The sequence below is a fragment of the Hippopotamus amphibius genome, chromosome 2 (genome assembly GCF_030028045.1).
Source record: "Hippopotamus amphibius kiboko isolate mHipAmp2 chromosome 2, mHipAmp2.hap2, whole genome shotgun sequence".
Taxonomy (NCBI): Eukaryota; Metazoa; Chordata; class Mammalia; order Artiodactyla; family Hippopotamidae; genus Hippopotamus; species Hippopotamus amphibius.
In genome coordinates this window covers 1,437,645-1,465,478 of record NC_080187.1, presented here as the reverse complement: position 1 = coordinate 1,465,478, position 27,834 = coordinate 1,437,645, and the positions used below count along the sequence as shown (strand labels likewise).

The 27,834-nt window shown below is 70.9% G+C and overlaps 1 protein-coding gene across 1 annotated transcript; it reads left to right on the top strand.

The window, feature by feature from the left end:
- Positions 1-27,440, top strand: GPSM1 (G protein signaling modulator 1). Its single transcript, XM_057723563.1, has 14 exons — positions 1-106; positions 7,652-7,873; positions 8,405-8,540; positions 9,264-9,406; positions 9,696-9,819; positions 10,050-10,165; positions 10,532-10,687; positions 11,611-11,719; positions 12,863-12,986; positions 18,868-18,938; positions 19,788-19,967; positions 25,368-25,524; positions 25,879-26,087; positions 27,088-27,440. The coding sequence occupies exons 1-14, from the start codon at positions 42-44 to the stop codon at positions 27,292-27,294; spliced, it is 2,019 nt and encodes a 672-aa protein (XP_057579546.1). The 5' UTR covers positions 1-41; the 3' UTR covers positions 27,295-27,440.
- The last annotated feature ends 394 nt before the right edge of the window (positions 27,441-27,834 follow it).

Here is a 27,834-nt window from a genome sequence, read left to right as displayed (position 1 = left end):
GCGCGAGCGGGGTGTGCGCGGCCCCCGGCGCCCCCGGCCCCATGGCGGGCCCGGCCCCGCCCGCCGCCGACGAGCTGCCCGGCCCGGCGCGGCGCCTCCACTCCAGGTGGGCAGGGCGGGCGGCGCGGACGCGCGGGGACCAGGCGGCGGGGCCGCGGGAGGCGGGAGGCGGAGCGGCCGGCCCGGAACAAAGGCGGCGGCGGGCGCGCAACGTGGCGGGGACGCCCCTCCCAGCGGGGTGCGGGGGGAGGGGGTCGGAGGGTGGGGGCACGGGGCCTCCCGGCGCCCATGCCCGGCAGAACCGGGGGGGCGAGGACCGGCGGGCTAGCGGGTGGGCGGGATGCGCCGCCGGGCTGGGATGCTGCCTGCGGGGACCCACCCCCACCCGGGTGCCCGGGGGGGTGGGAGGCCGGCAGCTTCTCTGGCCCTGCTCCCCTGGCAGCGGGGCCCTCTGGCACAGCAGCCGCGTGGTGGGGGCTCCAGGAGCTTCCCTCCCAAGCCTGGCACCACCTCCCTACGGCCATGGCCCGGGTACTGGGCCGGGGGACACGGTGTGGCTGAAGAGACCAGGCTGTGTCACGGGTGAGGCCCTGCCCTCAGCAGCCCACCAGGTGCCTCTGGTCCAGCCGATCACGGCTGGGTGGGGGCTGCACAGCCAGCCAGCGAGGTGGGTGTGTGCCTGCCTGAAAAAGCACCTGCCTCGGGCAGGTTCAAGGGTGATGCCAGCGTTCTGGGCTCTGAGCCCCAGGCCCATCAGGGGTGACAGGGTGGCCCTGCCCCAGGGCTGCGTGCCTGCCTGGTGACTCCAGGCTGGTCGAGGGTGTGCCACGAGGTGGTGCCCTGGGCCCAGCCCAGGCGGGCACAGGCTCTCCGAGGGCCTGGCTTCGCGCGCAGGTGTCCAGCCGCGTGGGGCAGGTGTGAGTGCTGGGCCGGGGACGCTTACTGGTCGCAGCTCCGGGGGGCAGGCCTGGCTCCCCACAGTGGGGACAGGCCCCTGACTTGGAGGGACACCGCCGCTGTCTTCCCCCGCCATCCTTAAGACCCGGGGGCGCTGAGCCTTCGAGGGGCCTAGCCTGGCCTGCGGGCATTCTCCAGCCCAGCCAGCAGTCCAGCAGCCACAAACCTCTGCTGGGTGACTCCCCCCTCAACGCGCAGAATGAGGCCCCGGTGGCCCCTCCCACCTTGGTCTGGTCTGTGCTGCCGGCCAGAAACACAGCCCCCATTGTGTGGTCTTGGGATGGAGCTCAGAGCCCCCAGCCTGGCTCCTGGGCCTCACGCGAGGGGAGGGGCGTGTGAGTGGGTTTGTGGGCAGCTGCCACTGGAGGCCGTCCTAGGGACCCCCTCCACGGCCCCCCCCCCCCACCATGGGAATGGAGGGCTGTGTGGGGCTGCATCTGCCCCAGGGTTGTCTCTCCGATGGGGAGGAGGTATTCTGGAAGAATGACAGGCGTCCACCGGCTGTGTGTGTGTGTGTGTGTGTGTGTGTGTGTGTGTAGGGGAGCTGTGGGTGGAGGGGCCCGGGAGGGCTGTAGCCCTAGGAGACCCTGCACAGCCGAGCATGGGGTCCACGTCGTTCTGGTCTCCCCACAGGCTTGACCGGGGAGCCTGGGGTGTGGGCTGGTGCTGAGCCGAGTGGCGGGACACGCCAGACAGGACCCTGGCCTGGGGGAGCCGTCCCTGGGCAGGGGCAGAGCTCAGAGTGGACGCTGGGAGGGGCCCCGAGCCCAGCCGGGGTTCCTTGCGAGCTGAGCCCTGAGTGGAGCTCGAAGGGGTGAGGCCGGCAGAGATCTGGGGCACACGGCCACGAGCCTACCTTCAGGGCCACGAGGAGGCCCTTGAGGGGTTTGAACCCAAGCCTGAGCCATGGCTGGGTGTATGCGGGGCTGTTCCTGGTCAGAGCTGGCTTTCAGAGGCTGCCCCCTCGGAGCCTGTGTGCAGGGAAGCCCACCGGGGGCCTGGGAGCCCAGGGGTGCGGGCAGCCCGACACGTGGACACCCTGTGGACAGCACCCACCTGGTCTGAGCGCTCCACGGTGGCTGTTCCGGGAGAGCCCCGAGGTGTGTAGGCTCCGGGGGCCAGGCCAGGTCTCCTCTGCCCTGCCTGCTCCGCCCACCTGGTGACTCTCCTTCCCACACTGACATTCCTGCCTGGCGAGATGTGGTCAGTGCTTATAAAGTGGGGCCTGGCAGAACTGGGCTCAGAAGGCGTGCTGAGAAAGGTCTGAGCGCGACAGTGCCCACACGTCCTCCGTGTCCCCAGATGGGGCCCTGGGGAGGGGACCGGGCCAGGGAGGCAGAAGTGGGTGGGGCTCGTGGGGTGGGAGGCAGTGAACACTCAGAGCCCTGGTCCCCTGTGCCTGGGCCTGCTTCCCAGAGCAGGGGTTTGGGAGGAAGGGGCCCAGGGGGGATGGGCAGGTGGCCAAGAAGCCCCGAAAGTGGGGAAGCCGTGGGCCATCCTCTCCTGGCCTCCTGGCTCCCTAAGGCCAGCAGCTGAGTGTTCCTGCCTGGGGCTGGGAGGGGAGAGTGGGTGGCTTCTTAGAGGTGGGCCCCAGCAGCGGGCAGCCAGACAGAGATGGCCATGCCATCGGCTCGCCCCGGGGCTCCCCAGAAGTGAGACCCTCAGGCACTTTCTAAAGGTGGGTGACCGTCGTGCCCCTCCTCGCCAGCCAGTCCTGCCCCCGCCAGGCTGCCTGTCCCACGCTGCCCCTAGATCCGCCCCCCCACCGACGGAAGGGGAGTCAGTGTGGCTTCACTGGGGACGGTGGTACAGGGGGTGAGCAGGGGCCCTGGAGCGTCTGCCCGGGGGCCCAGCGCGTGGGCGACAGCCCTGGGCAGGGACGACTGTGTTCAGTGGAGGGTGGGGCTGCGGCCCCCGCCCAGGGAGCCTCGGCGGTGGGAGCCAGGGCCCTGGCTTGGAGACCAGCCTCGGTGGTCTGGTGGGCACCAGGGGACGTCGTGCCGTCTGGGGCGGCAGGCAGGTGGGGCAGGAGCCCCGAGGGACGGCCCGGGGTGCTTTCTCGGGTGCCTCAGACAGGTGGGAGGTGACACAGTGGCCGGAGCAGTAAATCCGGCCACTGGGCAGTCAATAACCACTTCATTAACTGGGAAGCCAGTGGGCAGGTGGCGGGAGCTTGGCAGCCAGTGCCCTGCCTCCTGGCCACTGCGGTCTGGCTGCTGGCAAGGCCGACCCTGGTTAGCCACTTTCAAGGCGAGATGGGCTGGGCCGTCGTGCTGTTGGAGAGCGGATCTTGCGGGTGGACGTGGCTGGACTCGGGTGGGCAGGCTGGCCCCTGAGGTGGTGGGCCACGTCTCTCCCCCAGAGGTGGAAGACTCTAGATTAACAAGCATCTATTTAGCCCAGGTGGCAAATCCCAGGTGGGAAGGCTGCCCCTCCCCCCAGGGTTTGAGTGGTGAGGCTGGCGAAAGGGGCGCTAAGACCGCAGCCCTGGGGCCCTGGAAGCCCCATGGAGCACCCCCCGATGCCCTGACAATAGGGCTCGCGGCGGCCCTTGGGTGGATAGCTGTGCCGGAGGCCCCCGTGTCCTGCAGGGTTGGGGCCGGGCAGTCGGCAGGAAGGCTGGCTCGGCAGCCGAATACTGAATCACGTGTCCTGGGATGGCTGCATCCCCCGTGGACGCGGGCGTCACAGGCCCGCAGAGGTGGTGGAGAGACAGGCTCTAGAAGCTTCTTCACTGAGCAAGGAAGCGGGCCTGGCCAGGGCGGGCAGGTCTCATGGAGGAGGGAGAAGATGGTCTGTAGTGCAGGTGTTGGGGGCCACCCCGGGAGGCGGAGGGAGGGGCCTGGGGTTGACGTGAGGGTGCAGAGTTTGGGGGTTGAGCTTGTCGACAGGAGCTGGGCAAGGAGCAGGGGGTCCAGGCCCCGCCCTGCCCTCCGCAGCTGAGCTACCCCAGAGGGCGGACAGAGGCCTCCGGGCAGGGAGGAGAGCGCCCGGGCCTGGACACCCTGGGGACCAGGGCCTGGTGTGGGCGGGCAGCCTGGGTCCTCATCCTCCCACCTCTGCGTCCAGCCACCCAGCCCCTTCCAGGCCTCAGCTCTCCCAGACCCCCCGCCAGAGCAGCACTGCCTGCTGGACCTCATGGACTGATGCTGGTCCGCGGGTCCTGTATCCTGGGCGGCCTTTGCCCCGGGGGTCCACACTCTCCCACTCATCCTCGGGTTTCCGCCTCTGCTCAGACCCCAGGGGGGTCGTAGGGAGCTGGTCCACCCTGGGTCTCTGGTTCCCTCTGACCCCAGAGCCGCGCCTCCCTCCCTGTCCTGGGGTCCCAGCTGCTCAGCCTCGCTGAGCCCCCTCCCACACAAGGCCCGTTGCTGAGAAGGCCAAGGGGCCTGGCAGGAGGGACTGCCCAGGAGTGGGGGGGGGGGGGGGCAGAGAGCGCCTGCGTGAGGCCTGTGGGACCCAGGAGCTCCTGGGGTGGAGTAGCACCTGGGGGTGGGCTGCTGGGGGCCCCAGAAGGGCCTTGGGCTTCTCACCAGTGCTCTGCCCTGACGGAGCCCTGTGGCCCTCTCTCTGTAGCTAGACGTTGGCACCAACCCCTGGTACTCCAGAGGCTCCTCCCTTTGCCCAGGGATGCTCAGTCTGGCCTCCTCATCAGCCGTGGTGGCCGGGGGCTGGGAGGTTTTAGGAAGGGAGCTGGGGGTGTGGGGGGGTGTATTCCTCTCAAGCCCGCCAGCCCCAGGCCCCTCTAGGCCCCGCACCTGGGTTAGTCCTGGGGCCTGGAGCTCCCTCCACGGCCAGGCACTGGCACCCCAGCAGGGCCCCAGGGGCTCAGGGGACTCACAGGGTGACCCGGACTGTGCCCACCTGTCGACCCTGCTGCGTGCCGGGCGCTGGGTGCCAGTGCTGCTGCAGGCCAGGCTGGGCGAGGGGGAGGATCCGGTGTGGGGAGGGCTGGAACAGGCCTCCGGGAGGCCGGGGCGGGGCGCAGGGCAGACGCTGCCCGCTGCCGAACCCCAGCTCTAGAGGTGGGGGCCACACTCGTGTGCCTCCTCCTCTTCCCTCAGAAACGATGACCCGGCGCCTGCTGGGTGCCCGGTGCTCCGCCCGGGGCAGGGGGAGCGGGAGGGAGGCGCCGCCGGGCTGCGCGCCTGCCCCGTGGTGGACGGGCTCCCCCGGGCTCCCGCCCGCCTGCTGACGGTGCTGATCCCGGGCTCTGAGCCGCCCTGATCCCCTGACCCACCGCGGGCCCTGGGAGGCCCCGGACCGCCTGCCAGAGGGCTGGGGGTCTCCCCCGGAGCCGCGGCCGCCAGAGCCTTCCGCCCGCCGCTCTGGGTGGGGGGAGGCGGGGACCCTGAGGCCCGTGCGCCCCCAGGCCCGGCAGCCGAGGCGGCGTGGGGGCGGGCGGGCCGGGCGGGAGGCCTGGAGCCGGCCGCCGCCGTGGAGGGCCCGCCGGCGGCCCTGAGCGCGGCCGCGAAGGCCGTGTGCAGAGTGGTGTGCGGCGCCCCCCGGCCCCGCCCGCTGCTGCTGCCCGTGGGCCTGGAGCTGTGGCTGCACGTGCAGAGGCTGCGCGGCCTGCGGAGGAGGAGGTGCGGCGGGGGCTGGGCACCGCGGAGGCTCTGGGGGCGGGGCGGGGGCGGGGCTTCTGGCCTGGGACACCCTGCTGGGGCCTCCCCGGGGGGCCTCCCCGGGGCGGGGCCCCGTGAGCTTTCCCGAACCTGTGGTTCCAGGAGACTGCGTCAGGCACCCCACCGCTGCGCCCCTGCCGGCTCTCGACTTCTAGGCCCAGGGCCCTTCCCAAGCCAGAAACCGCCTCTGCTCTGAGCCACTGATGCCACTTTTCTAGGCAGGGAGGTGGGTGGCGGGAGGCCGCGCCTGTGATCAGACCTGCCAGAGCCAGCGGGTCTCCGCAAACGCCCGCGTCTGAGACCCCGAGTCCCCTGGGAGGAGAGGGCAGCTGGCCGTGTAGTGAGCAGCTGGGCAGGGACAAGCAGGCCTTAATTAAGGAGCCCCGTGCATGGCGCTGGTGGTGGGAGTGGGGCCGCCCGTGGGCTCCTGCGACGTGGCACCCGGAGGGCCCTTCCCAGAGCTCTTGGCGAGGCGACGGCCAGGGGGACGGGCGTGTCGTGGGCGGGAGGTGCGAGGGTCTGGCATCCTGGTCTCAAGGCCCTGCCCCTGACTTCGGCTCTCTGAGAGGCCACGGGGCTCTGCCTGAATCTGGGGGAGGTCGGGAGATGGCAGGGTCCCCTGGCGCGGGCCCTACATCCTCCAGGAGGGGAGGCCCCAATCGATGTGGGGAATTCGCGGCTGGACGAGGGGCTCGGGGCGCTGGGCTCCGCTTCTCCAGGGGTTCACTGCCCCGCCCCAGTCTGTCCTTGGGGTGTGGTTATCACTGTAAAATGCCTCATTTTCTCGGTAACACAGGAGTGGAGTGAATGGGGTATTGTGGTTTCTGTCAAAGGAGCGTTTGGATGCAATGGCTGAGAAGCACTGCCCTAGACAACCTTGCTTCTTTCTTAAGGAGCTACTCTGGTTTCCCCCGGTAACTCCTGATCCTTACACAGTTCTAACGACAGAGTGGGGCACGCACCTAGGGGTGCAGTGGGGCCGTTTGGTGCGCACGTTTTAAATTTCTCTGCTTGGGGACTTCCCTGGTGGCCCAGTGGTTTAAGACCCTGCTATCCCAAGGCAGGGGACCTGAGTTCGATCCCTCGTCGGGGAACTAGATCCCATATGCATGCGGAACTGAGTTCACATGCCGCAACGAAGGAGCCCTCGTGCCACAACTAAGACCTGGTGCAACCAAATAAATAAAACAAAATAAATAAAATATTAAAAAATAAATTACTCTGTAGGTTTTCCACGACCTCCGATGAGGTGAGAAAGCAGTGGGAGTGAGAGGAGGAGGACGGGGTGGCCAGTGACGGCCCAGAGCTGCCTCCCGCCTTTCCAGGGCGCGCTCTTGCTGCGTGGTCGCGGCGGGGTGGGGGTGGGGGGGCACCTGCCCTCCACAGGGGCCCCCGGCCTCCTCCTTCACCTGCCCCCGACCCTCCCCACCTCAGGGCAGGGCATCGACTCAGATGCAGCCATGTCCGCCAGAGAACGGGAGGTGAGGACAGGTGCGGCAGAGTCCCCGGCCCTGCTCTGAGAGCTCGGAGGGTGGGTCCCGCTCTAGGATGCGGGACGGGGGAGGGGCTGGGATCGGGTCCTGCCTGTGTGGCCCTGACTGTCTCCCTGACCCTGTGAGCCTCCGTGTCCTCGGTGGGGATGAGGGCCTGCCCCAGGCCGCCCTGGCCTCTCTGGAGGGTGGCGGGTGGCGCCCGGCCCAGGGGCGACCCCTGGCCCCTGCATCTGGGACTCGAGGGAGGGAGGCAGTATTTGCGGGCCGTGGGCTGAGGGTCAGACTCGTGCCTTCGCCCATCAGGGTGCTCCGGGGCCCCGGGAGTGGGGAGGGGAGAGCAGGGAGGCTCCGGCACAGCTGCAGAGTGTGCCAACCTGGGGGTGGTCTCCCTGCCGGACCCAGCACCGCCTCTGGGAGCTCATCCACAGAGAGACTGAGGCCCACACCCACGGGCACCGCGCTGGCCGCAGCCGTCCGAGGGGCCCCGAGGCCCGCGTGGTGACATTCAGGAGCGCGGGCCCCAGGCTTGATGGCACGAGGGGCAGGCTGGGACCCCGACCCCTCCTCTCTGCCCAGGATGGAGGCCTCGTGCCTGGAGCTGGCCCTGGAGGGCGAGCGGCTGTGCAAGGCGGGCGACTTCAAGGCGGGCGTGGCCTTCTTTGAGGCCGCCGTGCAGGTGGGCACGGAGGACCTGAAGACGCTGAGTGCCATCTACAGCCAGCTGGGCAACGCCTACTTCTACCTGAAGGAGTACGCCCGGGCGCTGCAGTACCACAGGCACGACCTGCTGCTGGCCCGGTGAGCCGGCGCCCCCACCCGCCCCGCGCGGTCGTCCTGCCCCCGGGGGCCCTGCCCACTCAGCCCCACCTGACACCCTCCCCCCCCACGCCCCCACCTCCCAGGGCCTCCAGAACCCCCCCCCAGCCCCGTTTCTCCGCAGAACACCCTCCCCTTGCGTGTTCCCTGCCCTCTCCTGCTCCTTCAGGCCTGCAGGAGCCCCCGTCAGGTGGGGGCGGGCTTCTTGGTCCCCCGACCACCCTGTGCACAGGCCCTTCCCCTCCAGCCGGGGAGCCCTGCTCTCGGGACCCCGTCAGCATATAGTTAGCTCCCTCTGCAAGGCGCCCAGCTCTCCCCACCTCCAAGCGCCTCCCCCAGACCGGCCTCGCGGAGGAGAGACCCTGAGCTGGGCCCACCCGCCCTGGGACCTCTGCCCGGAGCCGTCTCGGTCGCCGTGGGCTCGCGGGCCTCGCCACCCTCACCTGGGCTCCCTGCTGGGCTCAGGGTCCCACCCGTCCTCCGTCCGGCCGCTCACTCCTTCCTGCCCTCCAGGACCATCGGTGACCGCATGGGGGAGGCCAAGGCCAGCGGCAACCTGGGCAACACGCTCAAGGTGCTGGGCCGCTTTGACGAGGCCGTCGTCTGCTGCCAGCGGCACCTGGACATCGCCCAGGAGCAGGGGGACAAGGTCGGCAGGCAGCCCTGAGCTGTGGCCGTGTCCGGCTCTGGGATTGGGGCCGCAGATGACGCCCCTCACCGCCCCACGCGCCCCCCCCCCCATGGGAGGAGGATGGATGACGGTCCCCTTCGGAAACGAGGGCGCTTCCAACGCACGCCGATGCCGTGAGGCGGAGGTCCCGCTCCCCAAGCTGGAGTCCCCAGCCACCCGTCTCCCGTGTCAGCTGCCTGCTCCCCGACCTCCCCCCGAAATCTGCCAACACCCCCAGTCCCTCTGGCGCCAGAGGGAGACGGGGGTAGGATGGCTCTGGAGGAGGCCTGGCTGGAGAGGCAACGGGACGCGTGACAGCCCGGCTCTGTGTCCTGCCCCGGGACCCTGTGGGATACGCATCCCTGCCCCCGTGTGGGCGCGGAAACGGCGGCTGAGGGGTGACTGGCTCGCCCCAGGCCTCCGTCGGAGGCGGTGGAGCCGAGCCAGAGCCCTTACCCTTGGGGGTCAGAGAGGGGTGTCCGTGAGGGGTGGGGTCCAGTCCCCCCCTCCTCGTGGCCCCTGCCTTAGGGTCTGGACGTGGCCGCCACCTCCCGGGCCCTCGCCCTCGGGACCCCAGGAGCCGCGGGGACGGTGGGCCGGGCCGTGGGAGCACCCGCTCTGTGCACGCAGGGCCCGGGCGGCCGGCTCCTCGGGGGCTGTGGCTTTGGAGATGCCCCTTCCGACCCCGGTGTGTCCCCCCAGGTCGGGGAGGCGAGGGCGCTGTACAACATGGGCAACGTGTACCACGCCAAGGGCAAGCAGCTGTCCTGGAACGCAGCGCAGGACCCCGGCCACCTGCCGCCCGCTGTCCGCGACACGCTGCGCCGCGCCTCCGAGTTCTACGAGTGAGCGGGCGGGTGTGCCCCAAGCTCCGCACACACGGCGACCTGGGTGGCCTCTCCCCCCCCCCCACCCGCCCCGTCCGCGGCCTGGCCGGCGAGGCTGCACCTACAAACCAGAGTCGGGGAGCGGGGAGCCCTGACCCGAGCCTTGGAGCTCAGGCAGCGCAGAGGCGCTCTCACTTGGGGGCACGACCCTAGGAGGGACTGCGTGGAGGCCACCTGCCCAGCACCCTCTAGCCTGGGTGGGTGGGTCGCTGACGGGGGCACGGCTCTGACAGCACTCGGCCCCCAGGAGGAACCTGTCCCTGGTGAAGGAGCTGGGCGACCGGGCGGCCCAGGGCAGGGCCTACGGCAACTTGGGCAACACCCACTACCTGCTGGGCAGCTTCACGGAGGCCACGACCTTCCACAAGGAGGTGAGCGGGTGGCAAGGCAGGCAGCGGTGGGGTGGTCCCCACGTTGGGCCAGGGCCGGGGTGCCGCACCAGCCCCTCGCGTCGCTGGGCTTGGTGCCGGGGCCGCCCCTCTGGGCACGTGGACATCAGGCTGGCCGTGCCGGGGGCGGGGCCCAGAGCAGCACCTGCCGTCACGTCAGGTCCCGCCCCGGGCTGCTCCGTGACCGCCCGGGCCTTGTGTCTTGTCCTCAGCGCCTGGCCATCGCTAAGGAGTTTGGAGACAAGGCGGCAGAGAGGAGGGCCTACAGCAACCTGGGGAACGCCCACATCTTCCTGGGGCGCTTCGACGTGGCCGCCGAGTACTACAAGTAGGCAGCATCGCCCGCTGCCCAGCCGGGAGAGCGTGGGCCCTAGGAGGGTACAGGCCAGGACACCTGGACGCCAGGCCAAGGAGGCACCCACCCCAAGCTCTGCCCTCCCAGCCTCCCCAGGGGCCACGTGAGGGGTTCTGTGCCGCCTTGGAAGGGCGACTGACAGAGCCCACGGAGACCCCGTTGAGATCCTGGGGCTGGAGGCCCTGGGGCCGAAGGGCTGCTTCCTTCACTGCCCCACCCCCCGTCTGCCGCTTGGAAGGGGGTGATGGGGGCGCGTGAGCGGTGCTCTGGCCCCTGGCGGAGGGGAATACTGGAATCCTCCTTCCTGGGGGCTGACTGCCCCCCGCCCCCACCCGGCAGGAAGACACTGCAGCTGTCCCGGCAGCTCAAGGACCAGGCGGTGGAGGCGCAGGCCTGCTACAGTCTGGGCAACACGTACACGCTGCTGCAGGACTACGAGCGCGCCGCTGAGTACCACCTGCGGCACCTGCTCATCGCCCAGGAGCTGGCCGACAGGTGTGCGTGGCGGGGACGCGAGGCTGGGCAGGCCCACGCGAGGGTGGGGGGGTGGGGTGGGGGGGCGTTCGCAACAGCCCGTTCGGGCCCCTGGGCCGAACTGCACGCTGAGTACAGTGGCCTAGACTCGCTGGCCTGGGTCCGAGGCCCCGCTCTACCTCCGACCGCCAGTGACCCCCTCCATCAGGGCTCGGCCTGGTGGGCTCAGCCTCCCTCCATCAGCCGGCCACGCCACCCACGGCGTGGGACTGGGTGGGACCCGGTGGACGCTGGGTCGGCTGCTCGCGGGGGCCCCTGGCACAGGCTGGTTGGGGGCTGTGCCCTAGTCCGTGGTCCATTGTCCCCTTGGAGACCCCCTGTCCCCCGTCTCCACGTCTACGTAAATATCGGTCTACGGAGAGACAGACAGACGGACGGAAGACCCCTAAACACACAGCCACGCACGCAGGTCTGGGGGGCCGTGGCAGCGGGAGGGCTCAGAGCCACCGGCTGGGTGATGGAGAGCAGGGGTCTCTGCCGGGAGGCTTAGACTGACTGATGTTTCTCCTGGACGGCGGTGCTCTGGCGCTAGGAGCGATGGCTGTAAGGTAGTACCTGTACGCAGAGCCGCTGAACTGTGCGCTTTGCCGTGGCTAAGTTTACGTTATGTTATTTTTACCTCAGTTTGAAAACTAATGGTGCAAGGGAGTGAGGTCCCTGCTGCCCAGGGAGCCGCAGGGGTGAGAGCCTCACCGGCTGCTCGGGGGCGGCCAAGGCCTCGCCGGGGACCCTGGACCACCCACGGCGCACCCGCCCACCCCCCACCCTTCCCACCTCCCATCCCGGTGGGCCGACCACCTGGAGGCTGGGGCCTGGACGCTGGACTTGTGGGCAGGCTGGCAGGCCTGGGGTGCAGATGTGGACTCAGTTTCCCTCCCCGGCAGAGTGGGCGAGGGCCGGGCCTGCTGGAGCCTGGGGAACGCCTACGTGTCCATGGGGAGCCCAGCCCAGGCCCTGACCTTCGCCAAGAAGCACCTGGAGATCTCCCAGGAGGTGAGCCTGGCCTGCCCTCCCCTCAGCGCCCCCACCCTGGCCTTCACCCGCGTTGGCGCCTCCCCCCACCCGGTGCTGCCCAGCCCCCTTCGGGTGGGCGGGTGCCTCTGTGCTCTGGGCTCCGTCCTGGCTGTCGCCACGTGCCGCGAAGGCGTCCAGCTGCCCCAGGACTGCAGCGGCCTGGGGGCCGCTTGTCTGCTGTAGCCGGGGGTCGGGAGGGGGCGCGGGGGGCCCGTTTTCTGCCCCTAGGGTGTTAGTGTCACCTTTGGGCGGCCACCACCGGTGCTGCTGGGCCAGGCTGGGCCGTGGGGTGCCTGTGCCCAGCACCCAAGGTGGGGACACCTGCTGGGGCAGCCCAGGGGCACGCAGGCACGGCCGCCCCCGGGGGTCTGCCCCGGGGATCTGCCCCGGGGACCCCTCAGCCAGACACCTTCCTGGGAAAGTGGGCTTGTCCGCCCAGGACCCTCCTGCTGTGGTCAGGGCAGCCCAGGGCCGGGCACTGCAGGGTCAGCCCGGGGGGTCCCTGGCTCCCTGGCTTCTGGCCAGTCCCCTCCTCACCTCGTCCCACCCTGCTCCTCAGCCCCGCCCCCCCCCACCACCTCTGGGAAGCAGCCCCAGTCACCTTCCTCCCCAGCGCCACCCAGACCCACCTCAGCCCCAAGTCCATGGGCAGGCAGGGCCCCAGGTGCCCAGATGCAGGTGGGGAGGAAAGCTCGGGTCAGGAGAGGCCCTGGCTTGGAGAGCCCCTCCACCTGGGCCGGCAGCGGGGCCGGCCGCTGCGTCCCTCTGAGCCCAGGCAGGGGCCCTGGAGCTCCACGCGGGTCCCCCCCCCCGCCCTTCTTTTGCTTTGCTCCTGGGTCAGCACGTGGTCTCCCTGCAACGAGGGTCCTCGCCGGGAGCCTGGCGGGCGCAGGGCTGAGAAAGGTGCAGGCTGACCGCCTGCGGGAGGGCCCCACGCGACACAGCCGGGCTGGGGTGTGACGGGGGCTATTGGGGCACGTGAGGTCACACGCACCCAGGGACCTCCCCCAAGACTCTGGGGCGCAGTGGGGCCTGGTGCCCTTGGAGACCCGGGGCCATGACCGTCCCGTGGGGGTCCACGGGGACCTCCCAGCCCACTGACCTGGCCCTGCCCGGCGGCAGATTGGCGACCGCAGCGGGGAGCTCACGGCCCGTATGAACGTGGCGCAGCTGCAGCTGGCGCTCGGCCGGCTGTCCAGCCCGGCGGCCGTGGAGAAGCCAGACCTGGCCGGCTACGAGGCCCAAGGTGAGTTCCTGGGCTCGGGGGGCAGGTCCCCGCTCCCCCACGGGCTCAGACCTCAGCCTGGGATGCAGGGGCCTCAGAGGGCAGCAGAGTGGCGGGAGGGCTGCCCAGGGTGGGGGGTGGCACTGGCTCACTGGCTCCTGCGGGGGCCCGGTGGGCGCTGCCCCCAAACGGGAGAGTATTTACCAGAGCTGCCGGGTAAGGGCGGGGGTCCCTCAGAAGGTGCTGAGCTCCCCGTCATGGCAGGGTCACCACCTGAGTCCCATCGCCAGCACACTCTGGAGCTCGCAGTTGGGGTGGGCCAGTGGCAGGGTGCTCGGGGCACGTGGGGATCCGGAGCTTGGAAGGTGCGGGACGGAGGTGGACGTCGAGGCCAGTCCTTCATGTCTCTGGGGCAGCGAGGGTCTGGGGTCACCCCGAGCCCCCCAGGTCTTATCGCAGGCACGAGGAGGGGGCCGCCCCACCCCTCTGGGGCTAAGGAGCACCCCCCCAGGCTGGGGCCTGGGCTGGGGGAGGGCTTCCTGCAGGGATGGAGGGGAGGGGGCTGCTGGCAGGAGAGAGGGGCGGCGGCGGCCGGAGGCCGAGGGCGCCGTGGGCCGGTGCGGATCCGCCTCGGCTGCAGTAATGCCCTCACCCACGGGCCGCTGGGCGCCCCGTACAGGGCAGCGGTGCCACCCACACGCGGACAGAGCGTTCCCTGCCAAGCAAATAAGGTAGTAAGGGCAGGGGCTGGGGGAGGCGCCGCCCTGAGCGGGCCTCCCGCGGCAGGTGGGTGTGGGGCAGGCGCCCTCCCAGCCCACACTGTCCCCAACACGTGGTTCTCAAGTTTTCGGAGAGCCCAGCCCCAGGCCCCTCACGGCTGTGTTCCTGGGACGCCCACCTGCCCCGGCCTCCGAAGCCCCCAGGCTGTCGGCCGTGGGGTCCGGTCTCAGGGTTCCGAGCTGTGAGCTTGCGGGTTTGTGATGGTGGCCTGTCCTGAAAGAGGGAGGCACACGTCACCGCCGCTCGGAGGCTGAACCGGGAGGAGACAGACCCTCCGCCACGCTTGTTCTGGGGGTGCCGTGGCGGGGGGGGATGGGATGAGTGGAGCGTGGCCCCCTTTGCGCCCCGCCCCCCCGCACGTGCAGGCCGAGGTCTGCCCTCCAGGCCAGGGTTTTCCGAGGGTAGGCGGCTCTGCCCAGAGCCCCTGGCACGGCTGGCCCTGTGAAGCCACCCCACTGGGAACCCCAGCGGCAGGTGGGGGCAGGGCTGGGCCCAGCGCCTGGAAGGGCTCCCGGGGAGGCGCCGCCCCGCCCCGGGTCCTGTGGGTGTTTTCCTTCTTCTCTGAGCTGAGGAAAGGGGGGCTCAGGGTGGACGCGGGAACAAGGCAGCTTCTGTCCTCCCCACGCTGGCTCCTCTGCCCTGCCCTGGGCCCAGACCCTTCCCAGCCAGGGCGCCCGGAAGCCTCCTCCCACCAGGCTGGCAGCGCCAGGCTGCCAGGAGACGCTGGGAAGGGGGCCGGCCCCCCTGGGAGGACAGTGGCCGGGCCGTGGAGGCAGCGCTGGGCGCCCCGGCCCTGGGATGCAGCTGCTGGAGGCAGGCCCGCGCCCCGAGTCTCGGTGGCCCTGGAGGAGACCAGTGCTCAGAGGAGACCCCCGCTTGGGTGAGCCTGGAGGGGCAGGGCCTGTGGCGGGGGCTCCGGCAGGGCTCTCTGCAGGGGCACACCGTTCACGCGTCCGTTCGTGCCTCCTTCGTTCAGGGGAAGGCTGAGCACGGTCAGCGGGCTGGCCGGCCTGGTTTCCGTAGAGCCGGGTGCCTGTCTTCTGGACCCTGTCCCTGGGCCCGGGGCGGGGGGGGGCAGTCGTATATCCAGAGTCTGGCAGGGAGAGGGGGGTCAGGTGAGCCCCCCGAGGGGCCTTAACCAGCTCTGGTGGAGGAGCATCTCCAGGGGAAGAAGGAGGCCCTTCGCTGGGTGGACAGGACGGAGCCTGTGGGTGTGGCCTGTGCAGTGGGCGTGGCCTGTGGTGGTGGCGGGGGCCCGGTGGTGGCTGGAGGCCAGGCTCAGGGGCTTTTCTTTCCTGCCTTGATGAAAACGTGGGCACTTCATGCAGCCGGGGGACCCAGAGCCCGGCTGGGTGTGTTACCCTCTCGACCCAGCAAAGAGGTCCCAGCTTGAGTCTGGGTGGGGGGATCACCTCCCTGCCATTGCTGCCTGGGTCAGGGCCAGGGTCAGGGTCAGCCCCCCGGGGTTGCCTGCGGTGCCCACCCCGCCCGTCCCAGGAGGGCACTGGGGGCTGGGGCGTGCCGGGTGGAGGCCCCGCTGCACCCGCGGCCGTGGCGACGCGGTTGGCGCATAAGACGGGGGGTGAGCCCTGAGCGCTGGGGACTGCCCGCCCAGCCCCTCTGCCTGTCCCCCGACCCACAGGGTGTGGGCTGCCCTGCCGCCCTGGCGTGTGCTGACCCTTGGGGTGTCCTGGGCCCAGAGCAGCAGGAGCCCCTGGACACCACGTCCAGCCACCTCGGGAGGTTGGGATGCACGTGCTGTGATGTCTGAGCAGCCGCTTAAGCTGCGGGCTCTGGCCCTGGCTCTGCGTGTCCTGGCCAGCTGACCAAGCGACAGCCTCGCTGTGCCTCAGTGTCCCCGTCTGGGAAGAGCGCTTGGCAGGGACAAGGGTACAGCTTGTGCCCCTGGAGGGCTGGAGGTGCAGACGCGTCACCGTCCGGCTGTGCAGCAGACAGTGGCCTCCTGCCCACCCACGCGCCCAGCACCTGTGACGGACAGATCGGGGCCCCGGGACCGTAGGGACCCTCACCTGTCCTCGTGTCTGTCTCCTTTCCGGCCACTCGCAGCTTGACCCTCTGGGGCTCTGCAGGGGAGCCTGACCTGCGGTAATCCCTGCTCAGGTGTCCTGAGCCTGGCTCTGCCCCTCTGGGCTCAGTGGCCTTGGCCAGGTGGTCGCCCTCTCCGGGGCCCCTGTGTGCACAGTCCTGGGAGGCTGGCCAGGACCTCTTCTGCTGGGGACGGCCCGGAGGGGACAGCACGTGGAACCGCACACGGGGCCTCACGTGGACGCGCTCAGTAAACATTGGCTACTCACTGCGATGCTCTTAAAGCACCTACTACGTGCCAGGCCCTGTCTGAGCTCTGGGGCCACAGCAGCAGCAAACGATAAACGTGCAGGAAGAGAACCACGTGTTATAGGTGCTTTGGAAGAAAGCAGCTCGGTGGGGGCTGGTTGGGAAAGTCGGCGGTGGGGGGGGGTCAGGGTGTCGCTGTGAACACAGCAGCGGGTGGCAGCTTGAGCTGCGTAACAAAACCCCGCAGACTGGGCGGCTTAAACAACGGACATTTACTTCTCATGGGTCTGGGGGCTGGACGTCCAAGAGTGGGGTGCCAGGGTGGAGGGTTCCGCGAGGGCGTCTTCCTTTCTTACGGGTGGGGTGCGGGGGGAGGAGAGCGAGGGAGCTGTCTGGTCTCCCAGTGGGGGCACTGATTCCCATCGTGAGGGTCCCACCCTCATGACCTCAGCCAACCCTAATCATCTCCCCAGACCCCACCTCCTGTACCCTCACGTTGGAGTTTGGGGCTTCACCATACAGAACCTGGGGGGATACGAACGTTCAACCTGTAAGCGACATTTGAGCAAAGGCCTGAAGGGACGGAGGGAGGGAGCCCTGGGCTTGAGGAGGAGTAGCAAGTCCAGGTGGCGGGAACAGCCGCGCAAAGGCCCTGAGGCAGGAGGGCTCCTGCCAGGAAGGAGCTGTGGGAGGCTGTGTGGAGCCCAGTGGGGGCCTTGGGGCACCTCTCTGGCCCCTGCATGGAGAAGGGTCCACAGGACGGGGCTAAAGTCGGGCAGGGAGGCAGGGAGGTGGAGGGGGCGGGCGGATTCTAGGCCCGCTCTGAGGGTGGAGCCTCCAGGAGTGGGGAGTGCACGCGAGGAAGGAGCGGGGGCACCGGGCCGGGCAACTGGAAACCAGTGGGTTGGGACAGGGCGGGTCGAGGCGCCTGGTGGGGACAGAGATGACGAGGGTGCCGGCCGTGGGCAGTCCTCGGGCAGCTTCCAGCCTGACCGGCGGACGGGCGGGGCAGGACGCCTGCCAGCGGGGCCTGAATGCCCCCAGTCAGGGCGGGCTCAGCCTGGGGGCCGTTGGAAGTGCTGGGTTCGGACGCTCTCCAGACAGAGGGTGCATTTAGCCGGGCCGGAGGGCCTTCCGCCCGCCGTCCACACAGGCCATGAGGGACCTGCCCTGGAGCCGGACGCGGGCCGCGTCTCAGAGGGACGGCTCATGGGGGAGGGCTGGGCGGGGCCCCCAGGGTGTCGGGGGGCGGCCGGGAGGCGGCCCCCAGCCGGCGTGGCAGGAGGCGGAGCAGGGCTCTCGCGGGCCGGGGTGAGTAGGGCCGAGGGCCGGGGGAGCCCCAGCCCTTCGGTTCGGGCCGATGCCTTCGTCTCCTCCTCGGAGCTGCCTTCCTCGCGTGGGCGGGGGGTGGGCGGGGGGTGGGCGGCGGGGACCCCGAGCCCCTCTCTGCTCCTAGCCGTCAGCCCTGGGTGGGCTCGTGCCCCGAGGCTGCGGCCCTCTGGCTCAGGGCCTGGCCGAGGCCTGCCCGCCGGGGCTGTCTTCTGGGGCGGGGGTGGGGGCACCGGCGGGCCCGGCTCGGCCACCACGGCCAGGCGGCGGGCAGCGGGCTGGCAGCGGGCCTAGTCCTCGGCCCGCGGACCCCTTTGCGCTTCCGGGAGCTGCCTCCTGCCTCCTGGTCGGGCCGCTGCGGCCACTGCCTCCCCGGGCTCCCGGGACAGCGGCCTCAGACGCTCCTCCGAGGATCACCGGGTCCCCACCCCCGGCGGCCTTAGGAGAGCAGGGGGACGGGGCGTGGCTCCCTCGGGGCCTGGAGGCCGGGACAGGGAGACGGGCAGGGCTGCCCACGCCGGCTCCTGCAGCCGCCTCAGGCCGTCGGCCCGGTTCTCATGAAGCCCCGGGTGTTCGGCTTGGGCTGGTCTGAGAGACTGACCACAGCGCCAGCTCCCCTCTGGGGACTGTGTCCCAGGCAGCGGGTGTGGGCCCAGAAGCCAGGCCCGGCCTGTCGGGGCGCCGGGCGGAGGGCTCCTCGCGGCCGCCTGCTGTGGCCTGTGTGCCTGGCCGCAGCACGGGGCTGGACGGGGCGGCCTCTGGCTCAGCGGCCACGCGGCGCCGCGGGCGTCCACCCAGCGGCTTAGCCTCGCGAGCAGAGCCGTGTGCGTGCGGCGGCGCTGGCGGGTGGGGGGTGAGGACGGAGGCCAAACCATCGCGGCTGCGGCTGCGGCTCACCGGGCGCCCAGGACGCTCCAGGGCCGGTGAGGTGCTCTCCACGCCCCCTGCGCGGCAGGCGACACATGGTCTGACGGGGGCGGGGGCTGAGCTCTGCAGGGTGGGTAACGGGGGCGAGGCCGGTGCTGCTGAGACACGACCCCCGGGGTGTCCGGGGGCCTCGCCTGCCCTGCCCACTGTGCCGCCTGGCCTCGCCGGGCCCCGCCCTCGGAGGAGAGCTCGCTGGGCCCTGGGAGGACCCGGGCTGCCCCGCGTGTGCGGGCGGGCGGGCGGGGGCTGCAGGCACAGGGCGGGGGCAGCCGCTGAGCCGGGGCCGAGGCCCACGGCCCCGTGGACACGGGAAGGGCGTCCCGGGAGAGGAAGCAGCGGAAGTGAAGGCCGGCGGGGAAGAGCCAGGCCCAGAACTCGGGGACTGGAGCTCATGGGGGGGACACAAAGCAGGAGGCCCCCACGTGGTCAGCCCCGTCCGGACGCCAGAGTGCCTGTCCAGTCGGGGGCGGGGCGGTCACGCAGGTGCTGCGGTGGCCCCCGTGCGGCTCCCGGGCCGGCCGGCCTGTAGGCCCGGGGTCGGCGCCGGCGGACCGGGCCTGCTGTCTTGCAGGGGCCAGGCCCAAGAGGACGCAGAGGCTGAGTGCAGAGACCTGGGACCTGCTGAGGCTCCCCCTGGAGCGGGTGAGTGGGGCGCGTGGGGGGGGCCGGGGGCGCGTGCAGGCGGGTGGCAGCCGAGTGACAGCCACCTGCAGTCAGGAGCGGAGCGTGGGCAGCGGGGGCACGAGGCTGGCCTGCGGACCTGCCAGCGCCCGCCTGGGCTCCCGTCTGCGTCACGTCCCTGCCAGGGGAGGCAGATGTGCCCTCTGCGGCCCAGGACGCTGGACGGACCACCCGCCCAGAGAGGCCCCCAGGAGGCCCCGAGGCACCAGCGGCTGCTCCCCTCCCCCCACCTAGGTCCTGCCAGCCGGTCCCCCCGGGACACGCCTCGATCTGCACTCGGCTGCAGACCCCAGGGTCCCGGCCGCCCCCACTCCTGTCTGCTCCCTGCCCCCTCGGCCTCTGCTCCGGGGGAAGCAAAGCTCTCCCAGGTGGAGCAGCGAGGGCTTGGCAAACCCCAAACAGATCTGGGGGCCCTGGGGCCACTCTGCGTCTGCCAGGGTGGGTGCTGTGTGGCTCTGGAGCCGCGGCCTAACCTCTCGGAGCCTCTGGGTCCTCCAGCGTACGCCGGGTCCAGTTGCGGACACCCACAGGGACCCACTGGGGGACAAGGCTCAGGGCCGCCCACGGTCACCATCGCTTGGACGGTGGGTGTTTGGGTGGTCAGAGCCCTTCCAGCCCCCACCCCGCCTCTTCCTGCCCCCAGGCTGCCCGAGACCCTCTTCCTCCTTCCTCGGGCCCCTGAGCACCTCCATGTGGGTCCGTGAGCTGGGGGTGCCTGCCTCTGCTCCCTCCTCAGGGTCTTGGGTTGAGGAGCATTGGTTCGGAATTGCTGGCGGCCCCCCCATGCCGGGCCTTCCTCCCCCTCCCCAGGAGCAGAATGGAGACAGCCACCACGCGGGGGACTGGCGGGGGCCAGGCAGGGACTTGCTCCCCCTCCCCGTGAGGAGCAGGAAGTACCAGGAAGGGCCGGACGCTGCTGAAAGGAGGCCCCGGGAGGGTGGCCACTCCCCACTGGACAGCGCGGACGTCCGGGTGCAGGTGCCGCGCACGGTAGGCGACGTCTCCTCGGGTGTCGACAGGGAGCCACGGGGAGGGGCTCCACCGCCCACCCGGCACAGCCCACCTGGGGGCCGGGCCTCTGCAGGGGGCTGAGATCGTGGCCCTGCCCTGTCCCCAGGACCTGGTGGGCACAGGGCCTGCGGGAAGCCCAGGGCACTCAGTGCAGGGACAGCGTTCACTCTTCAGCTGGACGGGAGGCCGCGTGGTTTGGGGGGGGGGGGCAACAGGAGGCCCAGGAAAGGTCTGCAGGACAGCTTGGGTCCTTGGGCCCAGCTGGCAGCCCCATCCTGGGGACACAGCACACAGAGATGGACAGGCAGACGGGCTGGGTGGACAGATGGATGGGGACAGATAGCCGAGGGGTGGGTGGACTGATGACCGGGTGGACGGACAGATGGGAGACGGAGGGATGGGGCCTGGCCTCTTGCTGCCTGGCCGGTGTCCCCCTGTGCCCAGGAGCCTGGCTGGCCTCTCCGGGCTCTCGGGAGCTGGTCAGGGTATGGGGGGCGCAGAGGGGCACATGCCAAGCCCAGGTGCAGAGGTCAGCCTGGAGCCCCCCGTGCACAGAACGCCTGGGTCCAAACCTCCAAAAATTAGTCTGAAAATAGTTTCCTCCAAGGGTTTAATCAGCACCTTTGCAGCCGTCAGGGGCGTGGGTGCTGTTCAGGGTATTCTTAGCCCCAGATGGCTGCTTCGCGCCCATCTTCCCACGAGCCTGGGACAGCCTCCGCTGACCCCACGCGACCCCAGCCCCACTGGATGGGCCGGCCGACGGCCAGCGTCTGTGCTGTGCAGTGGGATGAGGAGGGGAGGGCGCGGGGGCCAGGATGTGCCTGGGGAAGGGGCTGGGATCCCTGCTCAGGGCAGGGGCCCCGTCGGGCCCCTGGCACCCCGAGCCCAGGCAGTGCAAGGGCATTGCCACCAAGGGCACAACGGGGGCTTGGGCGTCTGAGGAGGTGTGGCTGGGGGTGGACGGAGGGCCTGAGAACTTGTCCTGGGGCCGGGCATGGAGAGCAGGGCTGGGCTGGCCGCGCAGGTCGGGGGAGTCAGAGCGGGGGCGGCCAGAAAGGGCCTGGGCAGGGAAGGACCCCCTCCAGGGCGCTGGGGAGCCGCGGCTGGCTCTGGAGCCGGAGGGGCCCGCCCAGCGCCGGGCAGAGGGTGGGTGAGGCCGGGCCCCCACTGCCTGGCTTCCCCCAGGACCGCGCTCACCAGGTGACAGCGCTGTCCATAGCCCCACCCCCGCTGGCTGCCGTTCACGCTGTGACGTGGGGGCCGAGCCAGGGGCCAGAGCCTGCACCCCAGCTGCCCAGGCCCCCGCGCAGCAGGGAGCGCAAAGAGAGACTTGTCTTTCTGAGGCCCTCGCAGCCCTAAACCGCACCCGCCTCCCCGCACGGAGGCTGTTTTGGAAGTCCTCCCAGAGGGGCAACCAGGGCAAAGCCCCGCACCCCCACCCTCCCATTTGGGGGCCTCAGAGCCTCGGGCCCCAGAGGCGGGCCCCGGGGAGGTGACGCGCTGCGGCGGCCACGTGCGGAGACGGGCACAGCGAGACGCCGCGCCCGTCCCACCTGTGAGTTCTGGCCCAGCTGCGTCCTGGTGGCTGCGGTTCCGGGACCTCTTCTACCAAACAGACGGCAGCCCAGGCTCAGGCTTGTCACGTGGCCCTGTTTACAGTAGCCCTAAGAGGGAAACCGAGGCCCAGGGCCGTCAAGGAAATGGCCCAAGGACATCCAGGCAGGCATGGCGTGGCTGGGGCTCTGAGGCCGGGCTCGGATCTCAGCACCCCCAGCCCAGCCCCCGTAGAGTACACGGCAAACCTTTGGGCTGTGGCTGTGCCTTTGGGGAAAATTCCTGCGACTTTGGGGGGTTCCGCTCCTGGCCCCAGCAGGAGACCTGGACCCCGATGGCGGGCTGAGCCCCCGTGCCCACCGGGCCCCCAACAGGAGGCAGCCTCGGAGGGCCAGTCCTGGGCTGCTGGTGGGGGCCCTCCTTCCCTAGGGAGGGAGACGGCAGCCCTGAGCCCGCCGTGGAAGGAGCAGAACAGAGAGGAGGGGGCTCCGGCGTCCTCCCCTCGCCTGCCAGGGCTCCCCAGAGGCCGTGACTCCGTGACCTCCCGGAGCAGGGAGGGGCACCCAGGCGGGCCGCAGGAGGCCGGGGCTGGGCAGAGGCCGAGGGGGCTGCTGCGTGGGGAAGCCGCTGTGCAGGGCGTGGGGGTGCCGGTCACGTGGCCACCGAGGCCCAGGATGGGAAAGGACGTGGGCCTGGCTCCTCTCCGGGCTGGGCCGGCTTGGGCCGGCGGGCGGGGCGGCTGTCAGCGAGAGAGTGCTCCCCGGACAGGTCCCACCCCCCTCGCCCCGCTGCTGTGCCTGCGCGCAGGCCCCGTGCTCAGGGAGATCCATCGCCGAGTGTTTGTGGAGAGCGCGTGTGTGCAGCACGGGTGGGCGGGGAGGGGAGGCGCCCTCGCCCTGGGTCCTCCTTAAGCATCAAGCCGACAGGGCCCTGTGGGTCTCGACGGAGGCAGCGCCGGGCGCCGCGTGCAGGGCCGTGCACTGGGGCCTTGGCGTCCTGCCCGGGCTCCACGTGGCCCAGCACCCAAACCCGCCTGGCTGCTGCCGGAGGGGCTGCGGATCCGCGTGAGTGGGGGTCCCTGAACGGCTGGGGGCGCGTGGCCTGTGGGAGCTGGACGCAGGCGGCCGAGCGCTCTTCCCGGGGGGCCGGGGCGGGTGGGAGGTCAGCCGGTGGGTGAGCGGTCAGCTCCCGGCAGCCCCGCCCAGGCCAGGGCCGTGGGGGTGAGAGTCCCGTGCGTTGCTGTGCCCCCGCCTGCCTTCGTCCCCCTCCATCCTGGGCGGCTCGGGAGCTGGGGCAGCCGCGGGCCTAGAGCAGCGGGCCAGGCTGGCCGGCGGGGTGGGGGGCAGCCTGGGCTTGGGGGAGGGGAGAGTCTGCACGACCAGGGCCGGCCCCTTCTTCCCGGGGAGAAGATGGGCTGAAACTTCCGTGGGAGGGGCTGGATGAGCCTCCAGGAGTTTTGCCTCCGGACGGACAGGAGGAGCCCGAGGCGGGCAGAGGAGAAGGTGGTGGGAGTGTGGGGTGGGCCCCAGGGTCCCTGAACGTGCGCTGCTGGGACACAGGGCCGTGTCCTGAGCCGGGGCATAGGCCTCACCCCGTGCCTGTGGTCTCAGGCCAGCAGTGCCCCGTGTGAGAGGGGCACCCGCCCTCCACAGGTGGCCCCGGGCTCGGGGAGGGTGAGAGCTGCCAGGTTTCGGGCCGGAAGGGCTCTGGCGCGGTGCCTGGAGAGCCTGTCTGGACAGCTGGGGAGGCGCGCTCAGCCCAGCCCTGGCCGCAGTGCTGACGGGCCACGGGAGGCCTGCAGCGAGCGCCCCTCTCCTCCAGGTGCCTCTCTTGAGCCCAGGTTGCAGCCCAGGGGAGGCCGGAGGAGTGCTGCGGGCACATGTGCCCCGTGAAGCGGGTCACACCTTTCCTGGGTCCGTTCATCTGGGAGACCCCGGCCGGGAGCAGCTGCCTGCCCCCTGTGCTCAGCCCCAACCCTGGCTGAGCCCGGGCCCCGCAGCCCGCAAGCAGAGCCCACGACCGCCGCGGGGGCACCTCTGCGTAGCATGGGTTGATACGGGCCCCTGGCCGCTCTCTGCCGGGCTTGCAGGTCCCAGGAGGCCCTGACTAGGTGCGGCCCCCTGGCCAGGGCCCCTCTGGGCCCCTCTGCTCCAGCTCTCCCTCTCCTCTAAGCTCCACGGGTGCTGCAGGAGAGCAGAGCCCTGAGGGGGGAGGATTTTGAAACCCCCCAGCCCCGGCCTCGGCTCTGGGCCTGCCCTGGTCAGGCAGGGGATGGGGAGGGGCGACCCGAGAGCCTGAGGTGGGTGGGGTCTCTTCCGAGCTGTCAGCTGCCAGCACAGGTCGCCGGGACCACCCCGTCGGCTGCCCCGCCCTGCCCGTGTCAGCCAGCAGGTCCCCCTGCCTCTGGAGGCCTCGCTGCCCCATGGCCTGAGCCCAGCTCTAAGCTGTGCCCCAGCGCCCAGCCTCCTCCTCTGTGAAACGGGGCGGTGTTGGGCTGTCGGGAGCTGTGGGGGTCACGTGTTTCAGGCAGGGCTCTGCGCAGATGAAGAGGCCGCTAGCCAGCCAGCCGAGAGGTGGGCAGGCCAGGGCTGGGCAGGGGGCACCGGCGTCCAAGGCAGGAGGAGGGTCCTGCCCCGTTAGCACCCAGAGTGCCCGCTGGAAGCTGCCCCGTCCACCCAGCAGCCCCAGGGCCCTGGACCAGGCCTGGTGAGGCTGGGGCGGGGGCGGGCCTGCTCTGGCCCTGCCTTTCAGGGAGGCCCTGAGAGACCACCCCCTCCGTGGAGCTGTGAACTGAGGCTGGTGGGAGTAGGCTTGGCCAAGGCCACCCTGTCAGCTGGGACTCAGCCTGACCCAGTGAGCTGGTCTCCCCGGACCGCGCCCTGCCCTGGAGCTGTGGTCCTCCCCTCCCGTCCTGACCCACAGTGGGACTTGCCGGGGCCCAGCTGGCTCACCCCAAGGCCAGCCCTCCCTGCTGCTCCGGCTGCACACAGATGCTCGCTGAGGGCATCTCCCCAAGTCTCTGGGCCCAGGGACTCCCAGCCTGGCCGTCCTGGCTCTGCCACCGCCCTCCCCACCAGCAGACCCTGGGCCACCACACTCCTCCCTCGGCCAGCACGCAGAGGGAGGGGCGGGGCCATGGGAGCACCATCTCTCTAGCCTGACCCCCGCCCCCAGGGTCCGGGCCCCCACACCTCTGCTGTCCTCTGGCTATGCCCATGCATCCAGGACCTTATAAACGTGTCCAGACTCCACAAGGAGTGGGGTTGGGGGTGGAACCCAGACCCTCACCTCCCCCAGTTCAGGCTCTCTGCCTTTGGTGATATGACCTGACATTGCTGGCACCAACCACTTCCAGTGTGTTTAACAACATGCCAGGGGCCTAGTCACTCACTCGCTCGTTTATTTGTTCAGCAGATGAACTGTGAGTGTTGTGCCAGGTACCAGGGTATCAGGGCTCCAGAGGTGCACAGGCACGGGTGGCACTCATTGCAGGGGGCTGACATGATTGCCCAGTAGGGGCCCCTGGGGGGCACGGGGCACGGGGAGGTGGTGGTGACCCCCAGTGAGGGGAGGCATACCAGGCTGGGTCAGCGTCATGTCTGGGGAGGATGACAGAGGCCTGGACTGGGGTGGCGGCCTAGGGAGGAGAGAAGTGGGGGGCGGTGGTGGTGCTGGGAGCAGGCAGAGGGGCAGGTGGGGGGTGAGGGTCCTGACCTTGGCCGGAGCCGAGCAGCCGCCCAGTTGTGTCCGGGGGTCTGTGAGGGGCAGGTGACCGCAGCAGGGCGACTGGTCCAGAGCCAGCGCTGACTGCCCGCTCACCCCCAGAGCATCCCGCGGGCCCCATCCTCCGACGAGGAGTGTTTCTTTGACCTGCTGAGCAAGTTCCAGAGCAGCCGCATGGACGACCAGCGCTGCCCCCTGGACGAGGGCCAGCCCGCGGCCGCCGAAGCCACGGCCGCCCCCACCCTGGAGGAGAGGATCGGTGAGCCCAGCGGGGCCCTGCCTCCGCTGCAGTGCTCCGAGGGCGGGGCGGACCAGCTGCAAAGTGCCCCCTGTCACCGTGAGCCCTGGGTGCCCGCCTTGCCCAGAGCTGCCTCCCGGGAAACGTGTAATCATGCCGCCCTCTGGAACGCACCATGTCAGGGCACCGCCGTCTCGCAGCAGGCGTGGGAGGCCAGCTCTCTCCCCGTCACCCCCCGAGGCCCCGGAGGCGGGTGTGGGGCCCGCGGCAGGCGTGGCCGAGAGCAGCTGGGGTCTGGGGGGTCTGGGGGCTCCGGGGGCGCGGCGGGCTGGGTCCCCGCCTCCCCGGCCTGAGCCCAGACCCCTGCGCCCGCAGCCCCGCCCTCGCTGACAGCCTCCCCCCAGACGGAGGAGTTCTTCGACCTCATCGCGAGCTCCCAGAGCCGCCGGCTGGATGAGCAGCGGGCCCGCGTGGACAGCCTGCCCGGACTTCGCGTCACCCACAACAACCTGGGCCACCTGTGCGGCGACGGGGACCCGCAGGCGCCGGGCGATGAGTTCTTCAACATGCTCATCAAGTGCCAGGTGGGCCTGCAGCCCGGGGCCCCCCCACCCCCGTCCTGCCTGCGCCCTCAGGCCCCTGGCCCCGGTCAGCTCAGGGCCCCACCACACAGGGCGCGTCTGGGGGCAGCGGGACCCCAGGCTGGCTCAGCCAGTGTCACCGGGCGCCCACGGGTACCCAGAGCTGTGGGGGTCCTCCTGGGCCCCCAGGAGGTCGCCCCAGGATGTCAGACCGGCCCCTCCCTGCCTTGTGGGAGCCTGGAGCCAGTGGTCAGCAGGACCCCAAGGTCGTGGCCTCAGGAATTCCTCCATCTTCCGCATCTGGATGGAGAAAACCAGGGCCAGGCGGCACCCCCAGAGTGCGGAGGGCAGGAGGGATCTGGCTGTCACCACGCGGTCTAGCCGCCCACAGTCTGGGCGGGGCAGAGCTGCCGCTGGGGTTTCAGGGTCAGGAAACCCTCAGTGAGATGGCTGGGGCGGGGGCAGCCTCCCAGCGCCCCGGGCAGCAAGCTGGACGGTTTCCAGATGAGACGTTCATTCCCACAGAGGAGAGGAAAGCGCAGCTCTGGGCGCGTCCGCGGAGCCTCAGAACCAGCCCCTGCCGAGCGCCCCCAAGCCCCCCGCACGCACGCACGCGCGCTCCGGAGGCTGCACCGGCTCCCAGCCCTTCTGCTCCAGACCCTGCAGAGAAGCCCGCAGCCCCCTCGGCCCCCTGACCCGGTGGGGCCCGGCGGGCTCTGCAGCGCCAGAGCTGCGGCCCCGTCCGGCGCCGGGGCTGGTGAACACACCGCGTCCGGTGGCCTCGGGAGCGAGCCTGGGAGGCAGCTCGCTGGCTGGGCTGTTCCTGGGGGCAAGGGTCCCGGCTCTGCCCACGGAGCTGATTGTCAGGGAGGCGCCCCTGAGCTGCCCCGCCCTGGACAGCGGCCCCCCACCCCCGCATTGCCCCGGGGCCACCGAGCACCGGTCCAGGCCCTGCAAGGCCAGGGCGAGCGAGGCCACCCACCGTGTGTCCGTGTCTGTCCAGTCCTCCAGGATCGACGACCAGCGCTGCCCGCCACCCGACGTGCTGCCCCGCGGCCCCACCATGCCCGACGAGGACTTCTTCAGCCTCATCCAGAGGGTCCAGGCCAAGCGGATGGATGAGCAGCGGGTGGACCTCGCCGGGAGCCCGGAGCAGGAGGTGGGCGGGCCCCCCGCGCCCCAGCAGCAGTGTCAGCCGGGCGCCAGCTAGGGCCTCGCGCCCACAGCCGGGCCCGCCCCACCCCCACTCCCGGACGGGGCGGGGAGGGGTGGCGGATCACAGAGGTCCAGGATGCCCACGACCCCCCGAGAAGCCAGACCCTCCCGAGGCCACGGCTGAGGGCAGGCTCCGAGCCACCCGGCCCTTCCTGCTGAGCCGGACGCTGGGCACACGGCCCCCACGGCGCCCCCTCCCCAGGGCCCGCGCCTGTCCACCCAGCCCCACCCCCACGGTACGCAGCTTCCCGCAGGCCAGCCCCGCCCCGCCCCTGCCCCGCCCCTGCCCCAGGCCGGGCCTTCAGCATGTGGGCCCCGGAGCCCGGTGCTGTCCAGACCTCCTTGCTCTCGTCCTGCCCCCACCCAGCCAAATGTGAAAACGCCGCTGCCCCCCGCCCCCAAAGGTGTCTCTGAAGCCTCTTCTCTGGGGCCACCTGCGACTCGGGCGTTTCTGTCCTCCTGAAGCGGGTCCCAGGGGTGGTGGGCACAGACGTGCTCACCCCGGTCCAGCCTCGCCCCTGGGGAGGGCCCCTTC

Bases quoted from the DNA above. Each gene is read 5' to 3' on its own strand.
- GPSM1 (XM_057723563.1), top strand. From the start codon at position 42: ATGGCGGGCCCGGCCCCGCCCGCCGCCGACGAGCTGCCCGGCCCGGCG. The intron at 7,874-8,404 runs GTGAGCCGGCGC...CCTGCCCTCCAG, and splicing joins CACGACCTGCTGCTGGCCCG to GACCATCGGTGACCGCATGG. The intron at 18,939-19,787 runs GTGAGTGGGGCG...CCCCCTCCCCAG, and splicing joins TGAGGCTCCCCCTGGAGCGG to GAGCAGAATGGAGACAGCCA.